The sequence below is a fragment of the Pogonomyrmex barbatus genome, unplaced genomic scaffold (assembly GCF_055798465.1).
Source record: "Pogonomyrmex barbatus isolate J1 unplaced genomic scaffold, ASM5579846v1 scaffold2, whole genome shotgun sequence".
Lineage (NCBI taxonomy): Eukaryota > Metazoa > Arthropoda > Insecta > Hymenoptera > Formicidae > Pogonomyrmex > Pogonomyrmex barbatus.
In genome coordinates this window covers 4,260,232-4,278,296 of record NW_028297116.1, presented here as the reverse complement: position 1 = coordinate 4,278,296, position 18,065 = coordinate 4,260,232, and the positions used below count along the sequence as shown (strand labels likewise).

General features: G+C 23.4%; 5 protein-coding genes across 6 annotated transcripts in view; 4 read left to right on the top strand and 1 right to left on the bottom strand.

Moving 5' to 3' along the window:
- The window catches only part of spri (Src homology 2 domain-containing protein sprint), a 162,397-nt gene that overhangs the window by 138,493 nt on the left and 5,839 nt on the right, over nucleotides 1-18,065 (bottom strand). The window lies entirely within an intron of this gene.
- LOC105431628 (uncharacterized) lies at nucleotides 699-3,048 on the top strand. Of its 2 annotated transcripts, none has more exons than XM_089076185.1 (5): nucleotides 699-844; nucleotides 1,560-1,649; nucleotides 2,031-2,155; nucleotides 2,409-2,517; nucleotides 2,766-3,048. In XM_089076185.1, the coding sequence occupies exons 1-5, from the start codon at nucleotides 724-726 to the stop codon at nucleotides 2,852-2,854; spliced, it is 534 nt and encodes a 177-aa protein (XP_088932311.1). In that variant the 5' UTR covers nucleotides 699-723; the 3' UTR covers nucleotides 2,855-3,048. The 2 variants fall into 2 exon arrangements, with proteins under 2 accessions (XP_088932311.1, XP_011644264.3); XM_011645962.3 differs by having other exon boundaries at nucleotides 709-840; nucleotides 1,556-1,649.
- On the top strand, nucleotides 4,321-7,738 carry LOC105431688 (pheromone-binding protein Gp-9-like). The gene is made up of 5 exons (XM_089076186.1): nucleotides 4,321-4,471; nucleotides 6,322-6,424; nucleotides 6,802-6,917; nucleotides 7,141-7,255; nucleotides 7,560-7,738. The coding sequence occupies exons 1-5, from the start codon at nucleotides 4,430-4,432 to the stop codon at nucleotides 7,628-7,630; spliced, it is 447 nt and encodes a 148-aa protein (XP_088932312.1). The 5' UTR covers nucleotides 4,321-4,429; the 3' UTR covers nucleotides 7,631-7,738.
- On the top strand, nucleotides 7,975-10,291 carry LOC105423944 (pheromone-binding protein Gp-9-like). The gene is made up of 5 exons (XM_089076187.1): nucleotides 7,975-8,861; nucleotides 9,013-9,115; nucleotides 9,397-9,512; nucleotides 9,827-9,941; nucleotides 10,064-10,291. Exons 1-5 carry the CDS (start codon nucleotides 8,820-8,822, stop codon nucleotides 10,132-10,134), a joined length of 447 nt encoding a protein of 148 aa, XP_088932313.1. The 5' UTR covers nucleotides 7,975-8,819; the 3' UTR covers nucleotides 10,135-10,291.
- LOC105423946 (uncharacterized) lies at nucleotides 10,784-16,462 on the top strand. The gene is made up of 11 exons (XM_089076030.1): nucleotides 10,784-10,946; nucleotides 11,418-11,520; nucleotides 12,016-12,131; nucleotides 12,451-12,574; nucleotides 12,756-12,839; nucleotides 14,373-14,462; nucleotides 14,610-14,704; nucleotides 15,145-15,250; nucleotides 15,455-15,567; nucleotides 15,873-15,990; nucleotides 16,296-16,462. Exons 1-11 carry the CDS (start codon nucleotides 10,905-10,907, stop codon nucleotides 16,388-16,390), a joined length of 1,086 nt encoding a protein of 361 aa, XP_088932156.1. The 5' UTR covers nucleotides 10,784-10,904; the 3' UTR covers nucleotides 16,391-16,462.

Below are 18,065 nucleotides of genomic sequence, written 5' to 3'. Positions count from 1 at the left end.
TTTATCACTCATCGTAATTTTCCGTCATTTTTATTACTTATCATTTCATCATAATTACCTATTTTTTTCTCATTCGCTATTCATTGCTCAGTGAATGTACAGTACATTTTATATTTCAATATTTATTTCTATTTCTTATCTATTTCTATTTCTTATCTATATAAAATATAAATTGTATTTTTAAATAATTTACACATTTTTGATAATACAAAAAAAAAATTTTATTTTATCCTTCTATTTTATTTCTATTTTATATATACTATTTCTATTTTATTTCTATCTTATCTATCATCGTATCTCATCTATTTCTATTTTATATATACTAATTAAAATAAACATATTTGTATGATATATACATATATTTATACCATTAAGGTTTATCAAGCATTTTAAGTATTACGTAGTACGTATTATTAAGTTGTACTATATTTTTTTTGGATATAATCAATATTGCTCACTGATATATTATTTTACACACACACACACACACACACACACACACACACACACACACACACACACACATGCAGACACGAAACAATATTGCAATCGCGTAATATTGCGACGCCATCGAAACTTATGCAAATCTGATATGCCGGCCAATTATACCAATCGCACTTCCGCAAATCTTCCGCATGCATACACATACATTGCATACACACAAGCGTAGAATTGTCTCTCGTATGATGTAAGATCACACAACGGTAAGACATCAATATAAATATGAGCCATAGAAATACAATGCAGCCAGTTGCCGGATTAACTTTGTTGAAATTCGTTCCTATCAAACGTAAAAAGATGAAGAGAATTGCGCTGTTCGTTCTAGCGCTCATTGCTCTCGTAAGTGTAATTGATTTTCATTGACGTTTCTCTAATTTTTTAAATTTTTGAATAAAATAAATTAAATAAAACGATTCGTTTTTTTTTTCTTTCATATAACTTAATTATTAGATTCCTTCACATGCATAAAAATAACACTTATTGTATTAATATGTAAACATAAATTATCATTTATAACGTTTCTTTTATTATATACTTTAATAATCAGAAAGTTTCAAACTGGAATTTCATTTCAATTTTATTCCAAACGTAAAATTGATTAAATTTATTAAGTTCATTCTCCCTCTTAATAAATTGATTTCAAGTTGACCTGCTGTTAAGGAAATAATGCATGCAAAGTGAAATATCTGATACACTATTTTAACATTTTCATTACAATTTAAGATCATTTCATATCAAATTGTACGCAATTTAATTTTGTTAAATATAACTGCAATCGATAATAAAAAAAAAATCATTATTTAAACGAATTCAAGCGTGATAAAATAAAATTATAAAATGAGTGCATGTAAGCCAAGATTATCCTGGGTATCAAGATCTGCTATACTGTTAGATCTATAAATATAAAAATATCAAAATTTTAAATAATATGTATAATCGGTTCCAAGCATTTCGATCTTACATTAGATCATCCTAAATGTATTTTTTCTATCTTAATCCAACAAATATATTACATTAATAACATTATATATAAAATATAATATAATTATTTTAGGTAGCTGCAGATGATATACAAGATATAGCAGATAAAATGGAGACCAAGGTGGAGGTAGTGCAGACATGTTTGGACGAGGCTGAATTAAAGATAGGTAAATTATTCAAAAACGTATAAATAAATTGAAAAGTAGAAAAAATTCTTATTACATATTATCATTTTATTTTTATTATTTTATTATTATTATCGAACTCAAACTTCAACTCAAAATTTATAACTCTGTGTTCTTAAAATTTTAATTTCAAATTTTATAACATAGAGCTTATAAAAAAAATTAAAATTAATACAGAAAAGTGTGAAATCTATTATTATAATATTTAAATATTTCTAAAATAAATTTAGAAATAAATTCTTAAATAATTTCATATAACTTCAACACATTTAAATATAATATTTTTTTTTATGCAAATGTTTATATAAAAATGTTCTTAAAAATTTTATAAGAAATAAAAAAAATGTTTTCATAATTTTTTAGAGGATATAACAAGTTCACTGAAGAAGTTCAAAGACTTGAAAGCAGAAGAACTCACTGAAGAGGACAAACAGGCTGCTGCGAACTATATGACTTTCTTGGCTTGTATATTACAGAAGACTGGCATGGTAACAATTTGCATTAACTATACTAATACATAATTGTTGAATATATAAAGTCCTGGTAATAATTACAGTGAGCTGAATAATTATTATTTTTCTATATCTATATTTTTATTATAAAATATTAATCCTTATTTTTATGACATAAACAATTAATATTATTTTATTTAAACCTTAATTTTTTATTTTTACAATTAATTATTTTAATACATGAATGGATAATGCATATGATGTATTGCATTTGTTTCTTTCATTTTAGATGGATGAAAATTCAAAATTTAAAGTTGACGAGTTAGTTGAACAAATCATGAAGGATGGCGAATTAAAGCCTATCGATAAGAAAGTATTAACAGAATGCATAACTTCAAGTGAGTAAACTCAAAATAACATACTCTCTCTCTCTTTCTCTCTCTCTCTCTCTCTCTCTCTCTCTCTCTCTCTTCATTTTATAACTATATTTTAATAATAATTAGTTCTAAAATTCGAATGTGTACATTTAATATTTCTATAAATCGTATTTCTATAAATCAGAAATTGATATTTCAATATTACTTTGCATGAAATGAATAATAATTTTTCCACAGCATTTTCAATGACTTGACTTTAATTATTCCAGTGAACGAAGATAATGAAATGACTAAGGAAGATAGAGTATTCGGCATGACGATTTGTGTAATAAGCAGTCAGAAGGAAGATAGAAGATAAATGGTGACGAAGATTCGCACAATACTTTACATATTCTAAATCAGAAATTTTATTATTTCTTATATATACTATGCAATGATAGCATAATAAAGAAAAAATTTTCACATCGGGGTTTAAGCCAAATAAAATGCCATTTTGTAGATTCACAATAAATCGTGTTGCTAATATTAAATAAAAAAAATTAGTTAAATACAGCTTTGATAATTTACTTATACAACCTAATAACATATTAATATGACCTAATAACATAATAATATAAAATATAATTTAATATATTGTTAATATAATTAATATAATTAAATGATACATTTATTTTATATTGATCAAATATTAAATAATATTATAATTTTAATAATAAATTAAGAAAAGAATTTAAATACACAATTATTCGAATTATTTCAAAAATTTGTCACATTTATTCTTCTTATTTGCTACTTTAATACAAAAACTTTAATTATAAATATAAGAGCAAATATGTAATAGATTGTTTCAGAATATAAGTTAATCAAGTTTTGTTCAGTCTTTGTTATGAAACAATACTCTATGAGTCACTTTTTACTAATAGTGTCTGGAACATGTTGTTGAGAACACAAAGTGAAGTTATCGCTATTTGCTCATGAACAGGGTCATGTAGAGTCGGAGTTAATCAGGAGTTAAAAATGCGGGAAATACCCCAAGGTGATTGGTTTTAAAGATAGTAACATATCATATTTATTTTGCAACTTTTTTTCAATGTCCTAAAGTCATTAAACTTTTCATGATTAGAAATTTTTAAACAAAATTTAAATATTCAGATTTTTCAAATAAACAAATTTATAACTTTAATTTTTTTTTAATAATTTAAGATGTTTTAAAAAATTATTTTAAATAATACTGATTATTGATAGTTATAAAAATATTAATAATAAAATTTAAATTTTTAAATAGCAATCAATATTTTATGCTTCTTAATGTGTTCAAAAATTTTTAAAGTTTGGATGAAAAATTTTTCAAAATAAAATACATAATTTGTAAATTTCTTCAATAACTAGCTTAGAAAATTCAAATTATTTAACTGTAAAATTAATAAAAGAATAATGTTTTCGATTTGTTTAGGTGTAAAACTAAGAAAATAATAACGTTAATGTGTATTAATTTAGTAGAATGTTACAAAAAATATAAACTATCTTCAATTTTTAAATCGTAATTAAAATGTCAAATTTCTGAAAAATTATTTTAATCATCGCATCATCAAGAATTGTAATATTTTACGATCAATTAATATAAATTAGTAAATTTTTTATAAGTATGTTTTGATTTATGTAAAGTTCTGATAGGATAAATATGCAATTTCTTTAATCTGTTAATTGCATGAGTATAGGTTTTTTTCCCGTTATCTTCTTGTTATTTCCTATTATTTTTTCTATGCGCATGTCATGATGATCGATGGAAAATTTTCTATAATATTTTTTCCTGTTCTCCGATTGCCATATTTAGCTTTCGCATGGCACATATAAGTAGGGGTTTGTATCAGAGCACAGCGTCAGTTCATAAAACACTGCGTATCGAAAGCGTCTCACTAGTAAAAGAAAAATTATGAAGTTCCTCATACTATCCATTTGCCTGATGGCAACTGCTGTAAGTAATTGTGATTGATTTTTTTAATAAATATTAACATCGCAACTGAATTATTATTTTGCCATAATTAAAATACTATTCAATTAAAAAAATAAAAAATCATTATACGTCTCAAATTTACATTGTATTGTAAACAAATTGTTATATTTTACAATTAATGTGACAAAATAAAAAAAATAAATAAAAAAAATTGTAGATTCTTAATCTAAAATATTTTCTTTATCATTAAAAAAAAAAATTAATAGACTAATCATTGCTACAATGTTATTATAAAAAAAGTCTTGTTCTTCTCTAATTCTAAAACAAAATTTGATAAATTATAGATATTTTCATTATTTCTGAATTATTGAAAATGTGATTTTTAATTTTTTGTGCTGTTATATCTGTAAAATCAGAACCAAAATGCATAATAAAAAGTAACACTACTATTAAGTTACAAAATAAGTATTATTAAATCACATAATAATATTGTATATAAGACAAGTAGGCGGAAAATTTCATATCTACTTCATATCATATTCATATCTATTTTCTATATTTAAAAAATTTCTATATTTTCATATCTGTTTCATACATATTCTACTTACGTAGTCACTTATATTCAGCATTTATACGAGAGATATAAGTAGACATTTATATGTCGATGAATTATGATTAATTCACGATATATTACGCATCGCAAGTATTATGTTTTATTGTGAGGAAGGAAAAATCACGAAGTTTCTTACACTAGCCACTTGTTAACTCTACAACTCAATACACAAATATTTGAGAAACGTTTTTCGATTATTAATATATAGAATGGTTTGTTTCACTATCGGTGAGAACGTATTCACGTGGAGCGCTGAGCGTCCAAAAACGTCACATATACATTTTGGGAACGTATAACATTTTACTAGGTGGTATATTTGCACGCTTTACACACTTAAACGTTTAAATCTTTCTCAAACGTTTATATAACGTTTCTATGTTGGTGAGAAATCATCATTAGTAATTTTTTAAAAAATTATTAATTATTAATTATATTGTTATCGAACATTAGCATTGCAACTAATTATTATTATTATTTCATTACTAAATATAAGTAAAATATTTTTTCAATCAAAGAAATGATTTATACATATAAACTCAAAAGTGTTGATTCATAACTAAATTACTATAATCTTATAATGAATAAAACATAGATATTATTATTTTTTAATCTAAAAGAGATTTCCTACCAAACACAATCATTCAATAGAAATTTAATAAACATACAAAATTTAATAGTCATATAGTGACTTTAATTTTATTCTTCGATCATTCGATATTTACCAATATTTCTCATTTTGTTATATTTTACAAATATACAAAATATCATATTTTTTACAAATTATTCATAAATAATAAAAAAATATTTTATTTTTTCAAAGTGCTATCTACATATCTGTATCTATATTATTAATTTCGACAAGTAAAAGATAACGAGTTACTTCAGCGAAGTTAAATTTCTTAAATATTACTATTAAATTATTTATCGAAAATCTTCTTCTTAACTCAACATTCTTTTAAAAACAAATAAGAAATAAAAAAACTCTTCAATATATATTCCCTTTCATTAAAAGCATGTATATTTATTTATATATCTTCTAAATATATATTTACATATATTTATATAATGATCATATCATAAAAGTTATATATAAATATATTTAATAAATATATGTAATAAATATATTTTAATCACAATTTAATATTTTAAGTATATATTTAATCGCGATATTAAATTATTATTATGCGATTTTTAAAACTCTATCTAAGCTATATTTTTATTGTAGGTGTTATGGTTCATATAACAATATTGATTTCAGATGATGGTTTATGCAGGCACTATCGCAGACATAGCTTTACACGGCGGAACATTATCCTCCGAAGATATACAAGCATGTTATGATAACTCGAAATTAGAGGAAGGTAAAATCTCTAGAATTTAATTATATACATATTTATTTAAATTTATTATTATACATATTAAATTTATTATACATATTTATCATACATATTTATTTCAAAATATATAATTATTATCTTAATTATATATAATCTTAATTATTTTTGAAATTAACATTTGACAAATGTTTTTTTACAATAAATTAAAATAAACAATTTTAGAAACGTTTTAAAAAAATTTACATATAATATATATATATGAATATATATGACTTTACATGAAAAATTTTTTATTGGGATTTCTATAACATAATAACTAAAATAAGATAAGTGTAATAAAATATAATAAAATATATACTTATATCTTATAATAAAAACTTATAATAATAATTATTTTTTAGCTGATTTGATTACTTATGCAGAAATAAAGGATGGATCTTATAATGATTCAGAAAATGCAGAAAAAGCGAGGAAAAACGGTTGCTTTACATTATGTATATTACAAAAGCGTGGCATGGTAAATATTACGTAACTAAACGTGTTAATTACTTAATTTTAAAAAATCCTTAATGTAAAAACTAAAATAAATTATTGAAAATAAAAAGCACATTATTAATTATATTTAGAGTTAATTGTAAATTTTGATCCATTTGCAAATAAATTTATTATATATATATATATATATATATATATAATATTTGTTTTTATTTATTTTTATCTTTTTATTTCTTTTATTTTAGATTGTTAATTCTGAAATTCAAACAGACAAATTGTATGGCAAATCGGCACATGTTCATTTGAATCCTGGCACTCAAGCAAAAATACAAGCAACTGTAGATAATTGTGTTAAACAAGGCAAGTATATAATAAAACAATAATATTTTTTCTCAATTCCTTTAAAAAATTCCTTTAAAATGTAATAATTCAAGATTATTAAAATGTACAATATATATATATATATATATATATATATATATATATATATATACATATATATATATATATAATTTTTATGTACATATATATAAATAAGTAAATAAGTAAAGTAGAATCTATACTAGTAATTATATACGAAATAATAATAATAAAAATAATTATTAGATGTAATAAGACTTTTTATTTGTAATAATTACAATAATTATTTGTATCATTATTTCAGTTAAAGGAATACCACATATGTGTGACAAGTCTCTTAATCTCCTCACATGTCTCTGGAAGGACTTCATCTAAGTTATCACTGATTTCACATACAATAAATCTATTTCTATATATGATTATGCAAAACAATTAAATTATAATAATCATTTTTTATATTAATAAATGTTTTTGTTTATAATATATCCAATTTTGTTTATAATATATCCAATTTTCATATTATAAAGCACCGTATTGTGAATTAAATGCTCTCAAAAAAGCATAATTTTTTTAAATATTTTATTTAAATATTATGGATATTATACTATTTTATATATCTCTAAATATTTTTTAACGATAAATCGTAATTAGATTTTAATTCGGTTGACTCATATGTTCGGAAGATTTGAGTATGGGTCGCCACTTCTATGAAAATAATTTATCTGAAAGTCTTCAAAAACAGAACAACAACAGAATAAAAAAACAAAATTATTAATATTAAGTATATTAAATAGTTTTCAAAAAGTCATCTCAATTACGTGCAAATTTTAATAGTCATCATATTCAAAATATATATCACTAAACAAGTGCAGTTAGCCGAATTATGATACTTTACGAATATTTTTGTACGAATATTTTTATAAATTCAAATAAATATACGTTTCTTGCTATAACAAATATAAAGAGTTTTGTAATATATTGTTTTGCAATATATTGTTTAATTTATTTTATTTTATTCATTTATTAAAAAATAACTATTTTAATAATTTCTTAAGTTATTAAAACTTTGTATGTATGTATGTATACATAAAAAATATGGTCTTAATTATAATAATTGTCACTATTTCAAAAACTAATGTTCACTTAGAAAATCACAAAATAAACTGTACTTGACTGCACTTTATTGCTAATTAAATTGTCGCTACGTTTATTATCACATAAGAGTCATCTCTCACGATAACCTCACGACAAAATTAGTAAATTATTGATACATTCAACATTCTATCTCTAAATTACAGATTATGATTTTTCGTTTTGGCCATTATGGCCATTATGGATGCCTACGAAATGATATACGTAATGATAACAACATTATCATTAAAAAGTAATATAAAATACATATTACACATATGTAAAATGATAGTCAACGGCAAGTTTTTTGTAGTGCTTTTACGTGATCGCTATATTTAGTGCCCATACAGGACATATAAGTACAGATTTGTGGATCATCGTCAGTGTCACAAGATACTGCGGACCACAAAAGTAAGTTAGTGAAATAAAAATCATGAAATTTTTAATACTGTCTGTTTGTCTAATGACGATCGCTGTAAGTAGTAATTAAATTATCATGAACTATTTTAGTTTAGTATTAAATAAATATTAAATTATTAATATTTCATTAAATTATTATTTTGTCATATTTATATATATGGAGGTGTTATTTGCATGTATGATATATATAGCAATATTAATTTCAGATAGTTGCGTGTGAAAATACGATCGTTGATTTAGCTTTATATAGCGGATCATTACCCGCCGCGGATTTGCAACAATGTTATGAAAATGCAAATTTAATAGAAGGTAAATTTTTTAAAATTTCTTAAATTATTTACAATTATTAAAAAATATTTAACTATTTTTGGAATAACTTAATTCAAAATAAATATTTTTATAAAAACCGTTATGAAAAAAATATAATTTAAAAATAGTATACATTGTTTTATATCACAATAATAACAGAATAAAATATAATAAGATAAATACTTATTTTTTACAAAAAATAATTATTCATTATAAGAAATACATTCGTTCTAATGATTAGTTATATTACATATTTATAATAATATTTATTTATTTTTCAGCTGATGTAATTACAAACGCAGAAATAAAAAATGGTTCCTATAAAAGTCCTGAAAATGTAGAAAAAATGAGGAAAAATGCTTGTTTGACATTATGCATATTACGAAAACGAGGACAGGTAAATATAATATTCAATTGTTAATTAATTTTTTAACCATTTAAAGTGAACTATTTCTCATTCGTATTTCTTTTAGTTTTGTCATTTAATTTTATTAATATATATATATATATATATATATATATATATATATGAATAATTACAAATATTAAATTTAAAATTAGTAATAGTACTACAATATTACTACTAACTACTAACTACTAACTAAATTAAATTCAAGAATTCTTATATATAAGAACTCTTCTTACATCTAAAATATTATTTAAAATATGCATAGATTACAAATTTTATAACTAATTCGTTTTGCAATTTAGATTGTTGATTCGGAAATTCAAAAGAATAAATTGTATGGCAAATTGGCAAGTGCTCTTTTCAGTCCCGGTATGCAGCAAAAAATGTACTCTACCATAAACCGTTGTATTGAACAAGGTAAGCATTTACATATGTATACAAGTATGTTATACAAGAAATGATAAAATGTGATAATATAGTTATAAAATGTACAAAAATAAATAAAAATGTAAATGATAATTATTATATTGTTATTTCAGTTAAGACAAAAACAGATATGTGTGAAAAATCCTTTGATCTTCTCACGTGCATCTGGAAAGACTTGATTTAAATGTGTCAATTAAATTTACAATTATCTTTTTATTAGTATTAGTATTAGTATTAATTGTTCTTTTTATTAATTAAACAATGCTTATATATAATATATTTGTACAAAGTAAGCAACAGAAGCAATAACATTCACAAATAAATTTAAAAAATTTAAGAAATATTTCATGTTTTAAAAACGATTGTATGTATTTTAGAAATAACTATATATGTCAATAGAATCCACATTTATCTTCATTGAAGTATGAAAAAAAATATATATATATATATATATATATATATATATATTAAATAAAAAACCGACATTAATACATATATTAATATATATATTATATTAATTAGTTATTATTATTCTAATAGTTGTAACAGGTTTTTCGCGAAAAACGCAAGCACTGCACATCAGTGCTTAGTGAGTACTGAAAAGATTTCTTTATTAAGCCTTGTGTCCACGATGCTAGAAATCGATCCGAGATCTCAGATGAGAAATGACCAATCACATTGATTAATTGGCCAATTATTCAAACGCAATTGGTTAATTCTCTTTCCATCCGAGATCTCGGACCGATTTCGTGGACACAAGACTTTAGTCAGTTTGCGCAAATATTCTACATGATAACCTTTGTAAACCTCATCATGATACATAAATATGATACATAAATATTATATATCGAGATATCAAGTAGTGGTATATTGTTGGACAAACGGACTGACATCGTCAACAGTTGTCTATCATCGCAAGATGTATAAGAAACACGTATAGGAAATTTCGAAATTATGAAACAAGTGATATTTATCCTTAGTCTGTTTACTATTATTGTAAGTATTTCTTCAATATATAATATATATAAAAGAAATTGTGTAAATATCATTATAGTACTGATGTCAAGAGAACAGATAAATTTTACATTATTAATATTATATATGTATTTGGTAATATTATAAAACATGATATAGTATAAAAATAAATATAATAGAAATAATTGTTTTATTAGAACAAATTCTTTCTTATATGATAGATTTTTTTTATCTTCTATTAATCTTCTTCAGTTTTGATTTTTTGAATTTTTATTTTAACTTTTATAAAATTTCGATATTTTTAGAAATTGAAATCTTTCATAGTCTTACATTTATTATAGTAAGATTTATAAAATATTATTATTTTAATCATATATCATTGTTGATAATCAAATATATTATTGTACTATCTTATATATTTGTTAACAATACCATAAATCGATTTATTATTTAAATCTTATACACTGTTAAACGTGATTCTATGTATTATAGATATTAGGCTTTATCGATGATGTCACGAACAGACTGGCAGAGTTATTATCAATGTCGAAAATAGACGTAGAAATTTGCATGAATAAGACAAGTGTAAACATTAGTAAGTATATTTGGGAAAAAATAAGTATTATAAGAGTATCTTTCTACATCTTTCTATGCTTGGATTTCTGTATTACAGTTTATATAACTTATATATACACACACACACACATACATATGTATATACTCGTCCATACACGCATATATACATTGAAAACATGTTGACAAGAAAAAATGTAAGTGTGTGTGTGTGTGTGTGTGTGTGTGTGTGTGTGTGTGTGTGTGTGTGTGTGTGTGGCGCGCGCGCGCACTTACATTTTTCTTGTCAACATGTTTTCAAAAGATGCAATTATTGTTATTATATATTATTACAAATATATTAAATTTTTTTATTATTAATAATTTCATTTATTACAAGCTGAATATTCATATATGTGCGATGTCGATAAAATAGACTTTTTCTTTAGATGTAGAATATTAATTCCATTTTGTTAACATAATATAAATTAATCTTATGTGTTCATAATTTTATTACTATATTATTATTTACTTTTAGATGATTTAATGAAACTGGATGAACTAGTAGATGACGATATAATGACAAAAGATATTAATGATGCCGCTTTAAAAGTTGGTTGCCTATTTGTCTGTCTGTTGCAAAAAAAGGATATAGTAAGATTTAAAAAAATGATAAAAATAATTTATTAAATATATGATGACAATTGTCTCAGTGTATTTAATTAATTTTTTGTTTATTTTTTTGTCCATAATTTAAAAAAATTAAATTTTAAATTTAACTTTGAATTTATTTAATCTTAAATTTAGATATTCGATTATCATTTAAATAACTTTTTCTTTTATTTATGCACTCTAATTAATATCAATTTACTTATTTTGTATATATATATATATATATATATATATATATACATAAACATATTTTTTATATTTAAATTTATTATTGCTAATTTGTTATGTGTAAAATTTCTAGATGTCAGGTGTATATATTAATGTAGAAAAGATGAAAAAAATATTGGATATCAAGATGCAATCAAAGAATATGTTTAGATATGTGGTCATGCGCAACCGAATATTGGATACATGTGCCGATCGAGGTAAACATATTGAATTAAATATAAATGTAATAAATATAATAAATATATTCAAAAATTCTTAATAAATTTGAACATTTTCACTGTCACATAATTAAATTTTATTACTGTAACGTAACAATTTAATATTTTATCATTAATAAGCCATATATATTATTATAATTACACTAATATATTTTTTCAGTTAAAAGCAAAACAGATGAGTGTGAAGTGATTCTTTTATTCTATTTGTGTATAAATGCCGAAGTTCGCCGGAAAATAATAGAGTAACATATGATATTAAATATGATATTAAAATATAAAATAAAAAAATTAAAATTATTTAAAATTTAATAAAAAATCTAAGATTTATATATTTATTCTTCCCTACATGATGATGTTTTTTTTTCTTTTTTTTTTTTATAAAATTGCTTTTTTTTTATAAAACTGATAAATATGTCATATGACGTAGTAATAAAATTATTAAAATGAGAGAAAATGATATCGAAATTTTTTATTTTAAAAATCATAAATCATTGATAGACTTGTATTTGTACCGTAAATAAAGCTCTTTTCATTCAAAATAAACTCAATTCATTGATTATTTTCGTGGAATAAACTAATACAATTGTGCCTTATGTATATTCTATTAGTGAATATGCTGATATAATATATTTATTGGGTTTTGTGACATAGAAATAACGTTGCTTATTATGAATACGCGATTTTCCAAGAAGGGGTTACTGAGGTTACCCAAATAAGTTTGTATTCTCTTTAACATTTTTTTTCATCTTTGTCAAAGGAAGCCAAGCGAAGTGTCCATATGATTAATCCTAGATAAAGCAGCTTATAACTTTTACTTGTACTTGACTTTAATTATGTTATAAAAGTCGTAAGGATCATCTCTTCTTTTCATTTTGATTAAAAAATTCAAAAGTAAAGAAATTTCATTTTAAAAATGGTAATGATTTAAAAACAATACATTTCCGGATTTATACTCATATCAACTTGTTTTTGACGAACGATTAACCTCCATTTTTAAAATGTCCTGTATATACATAATTAAAATACATATTAAATACATATAGAATATACATATAGAATATATAAGTCTATAATAAAAATGTTAGAGATCTATATATTTTAGAGCGTTCCGTAATTAATATTATTTAAATAAATTTTATATGATAAAAAAATACATAAAAATTTCTTTTATTTATTTACTCAATTTAGTAGTTTATTATTATGTATATCAATATCCATTTATCAATTTTCCAATTTCTAGTTTAAAAAATTTTTACAGAATGTGAAGCTATTCTTTTGTAAAAATTAATTAATTATTGTAAGTTTTAATTATTAAAGCACAAAAATTTAGGATAAATGAGGATTTGGCCAGGTTTGCGCAATATCTCACTTTGTCTTGTGAATTCTTTTAATATTCATTGCCACAAATATTAAAAGAATTTATATTTATTTATTGAATATAAATCTAAATAGATTCCTATATATGAATATAATTTTATTCGTATTTATCTTGTTTTTTCCTTTGAATCAAACCAAACATTTTTTTAAGGAATACTTCCACATAAATAAGACATATACAACGGAAAGAAACAGTATATATATATGAATTTCAGATAATACTTCACGTTTCAAAGATCTAAAGATCCAAAGGTCTAAAGATTACTGTGTATACCGATAGAGTCTAAATGTTCTTCGCAAAAGTACGGCAACATAAATATAGTAAATATTAATTAGAAGCATTGAGACATCCATGGAGCATTGACGTATCCATTATACTAATTTATTCGGATAATCGCAGCAGATTTTTCGAACGCTGTTTACAAACGCGGTATGTTCTCTGAACAACTGAACGCAGTACGTTCAGAACGCAGTATGTTCTCTGAACGCAGTACGTTCTCCGAATACTGAGAATTTCATACATTAGCAATAATTCATGTATTCTATGTGATAACCTTTGTAATATAGTGTCAATTTATATGTCACACATGACATATAAATACCGCATATTGAAGCATCGACAACAGTGTATTGAAATAAACGAGCGAGTTAGCACAATATCATCAATCGAAGTTTCGAAAGTTCAGAATCATGAAACAAGCGATATTTATTTTGTGCCTGTGTCTTGCCATTGTAAGTATTTTCATATTATATAAGTACCATTATAATTAAATTGACATCAAAATTATCATTATCAATAAAAGGAGATACACAAAATTATAGAATATTATAATATATCAGAAAAAGTTCCATTAATTTTATGTAAAAGCAACATATACAATTGATAAATATAATTCCTTTTCTCTTTTTAATATAAAATGATCTCATTCTTTTTTAATAAAAATTTCTTAAATCTAATCTTAACCTTTTCAAGAATTTTAATTATAATTTTTTATATTTTACTCTTAATTGTATTTTCATTATAATAAGATTAGAATATCATTACACATTAAATATTGAATTAATAATTTAATTTATCTAATATACAGTATTGTTTCTTATTATTATTATTATTTCATTTTCTCATTTAAATTTTTCTCGTACTATTAATTGCTGTTGTGTATTCGTTATAGACAGTAGGTCTACCTCTTGAGGATATCATAGATAAAGTAGCGGATGATTTATCAATGTCAAAAACTGACGTACAGATCTGTTTCACTAAAACAAATGTAAATCTCAGTAAGTATATTTAACAAGAGTTGTTAAAAAAATAAAAGTTTCTTTTCAAATTACAATATATAATATAAATAATGATTTTCACTTAACACATGTAATAGTTAATAGTTTATTAACTTATATAAAATTAATCACGGTGCGCCATTTATTATTTGTTATATTAATTACATTTTATCAATTAATTAATAACAAAATCTTATTTTATAGCGGATTTAATGATGATGGACGAATTTTTCTACGGCGAAGTATCAGCAGAAATTAATAAATCAACTTTAAAAGTAAGCTGTTTATTGGCATGTCTGTTGAAGAAAAAAGAATTGGTAAGATCTAAAAGTATTAAATATAATTCATCAAATGTAGCTTTTTTATATATGCAAAATAATTACTTTTTTAATTATTGTAAAAAAATTAACACACAAAAAATTTTGTTTTTAATGTGTCAGGTTGTACACGTTTGTACGTTTTGTTATTTTAAAGAATTTAAATATTTTTTTGTATTTAATTTAGATGCTCTTCACGCGCGCGCGCGCGCGCGTGTGTGTGTGTGTGTGTGTGTGTGTGTGTGTGTGTGTGTACACGTTTTTTTATCATTGTTATACATTGTTACATTATATACACATTCCAGATGGTTAATACACAGATCAACGTAGAAAGAATAAAGAAATTGATTGCTGCTAAAGGATCTTCCGATCCAACAACCATTTTTAACCAAAATCGCATTTTAGATACCTGTGTTGATCGAGGTAAATATTGATTGAAAAACATTAAGTTAAAAAATGTAATAAAAAGAATATAAATTTTTAAAAACTTAAACAATTCATTATCTTATTTACATTATAACTGTCAATTCTTTATATTAAAAATTAAAATTAAAAATTAATTGCTATAATGTAGTGTATCAAAAGAAAAATACTTTGAGTTTCTCAGTCCTTAATTATATAATTATATAATTAGTTTAATTATTGTATTATGATTTGCTATTTATTAATATACTTTTTAATATAGTACATATTGTAATAATTATATTCGTATATTCATATTGTTTCAGTTAAAGGCAAGACTAACGAATGCGATGTGGTTTTGCAATTCCTTTTGTGCATAGTTGAGAAATTGAAACAACTTAGAATGACAATGGTAGGATAGGATATAATTAATGTTAAAGAGATAAGAAATATTAGTATCATTTACGGTTTAATAAATAAATTTAGAATTTAATACATGCGATGTGTTCTTCAACAATCTTTCTAGAACCTTTTTGACAAAAATACAATTATCATCTTATTATTACATTTTTTAATTAAAAAATGTAATACTCTGAAATGAGTTTATGTAAAAAACAATCAATATCTGATATATGTATAATAAAGTCAATCTTCCTGTTAAATTAAAAATTTATTTATCATTATCTATTGTTTCCTAGCGTTTGTTCGTTAATCAAGTATCAAGTTTATTTTAGAACAACAGCATTATATGAAGCTTATTCTCGAACAAACTATAAAGCCAGTACGGCGATGCAAAAGCACGACAATTATTCCAATCGAAGGCAAGGGAGAAGCTAGGTAAAGCATTAGATGCAAATATTTGCAAGTACTGCGCGATCGTTGGTCCCTGCGGACCGAAGTTTCGCGACACAAATGAAATTACAAAGTCAAATGTAAATCGATCTTGTTTCCATTGTCCACAGTTAAATGACAAATTTATATATTTTATATCTAAAATAATACATTATAAAAGAAATTTTATTCGACAATGACGATGTCAAAAATGGATGAGAAATTAAGATTTTAAATGTCTATTGAAAAACATTATTTTTAAATATAAGAATGCGAAGGCAACAATTTGCTTGCACAAAAGCTATTAAAGCCATTAAAATTCCCATTAAACCCAGTCATTCATTTAAAAATCATATATTTTATTCTTTAGATAAAAAATAATACTCTATTCATATAAACTTGCCGATAATTTTTCGTCGAATATATAAATTGTTGCGAGTTTTGAGAATAGAAATCGATAGCGAGGAATAACGAGGATGAGGGGGGGGAGGAGGGGGAGGGTTGCCGACGTCGCGGTTAATATAATTCGCGGTGTACCGCCCTCGAGACTATGATCGAGAAGGGGGATACCGCGGGAATTCCACGTTGAAATTAGCATCGCTCGGATTCCGATCCGTGAATGTTCTAAGTTATGGTCAAACGAGAGGACGATCCTGCATGCCTCGCCTATGATCTCTCTCGCGGTGAATGTGCACGCACACTCAACCCCTGAGATAGTGGGTAAATGCTCAACCGTACTCCTTTCCCTCCCTTTCTTTAGTTATTGCTCTCAGCATTATTAAACGTTTTAAACTTCATTTATGAAACATAAATAAAGTTCATATATAATAGTAATAGGTCTGTCTATCTCCTTTTAATAAAAGAAAATTTTCATTTTCACATAATATTTATTTGTGCATTTAAATGCTATCACCAACTATTTTTCATATTTATGAGCATAAAATTTATTTATTTGCAAAAAGTTCGAGAAACATAAAGTAAAATTAGAGAAAGATTATTTATGTTTAATACTTTAATCTTAGATTTTATATATTTGCATTAATCTTTATTTACAATAAAATTAAAAAAAACATTAAAAACTTGTACTTTTTTATTATATATTTTTGTAATTTTATTATATTTTCCATTTTCCTACATTTATTTTTATATTGCAATTAATTCATATTTTTATTTTTATATTGCAATTTATTTTTATATTGCAATATAGTTTTGCAAAATGCAATTCCAGAGAATGCATTTCCAGAGAATGTAAAACTTTTACTATA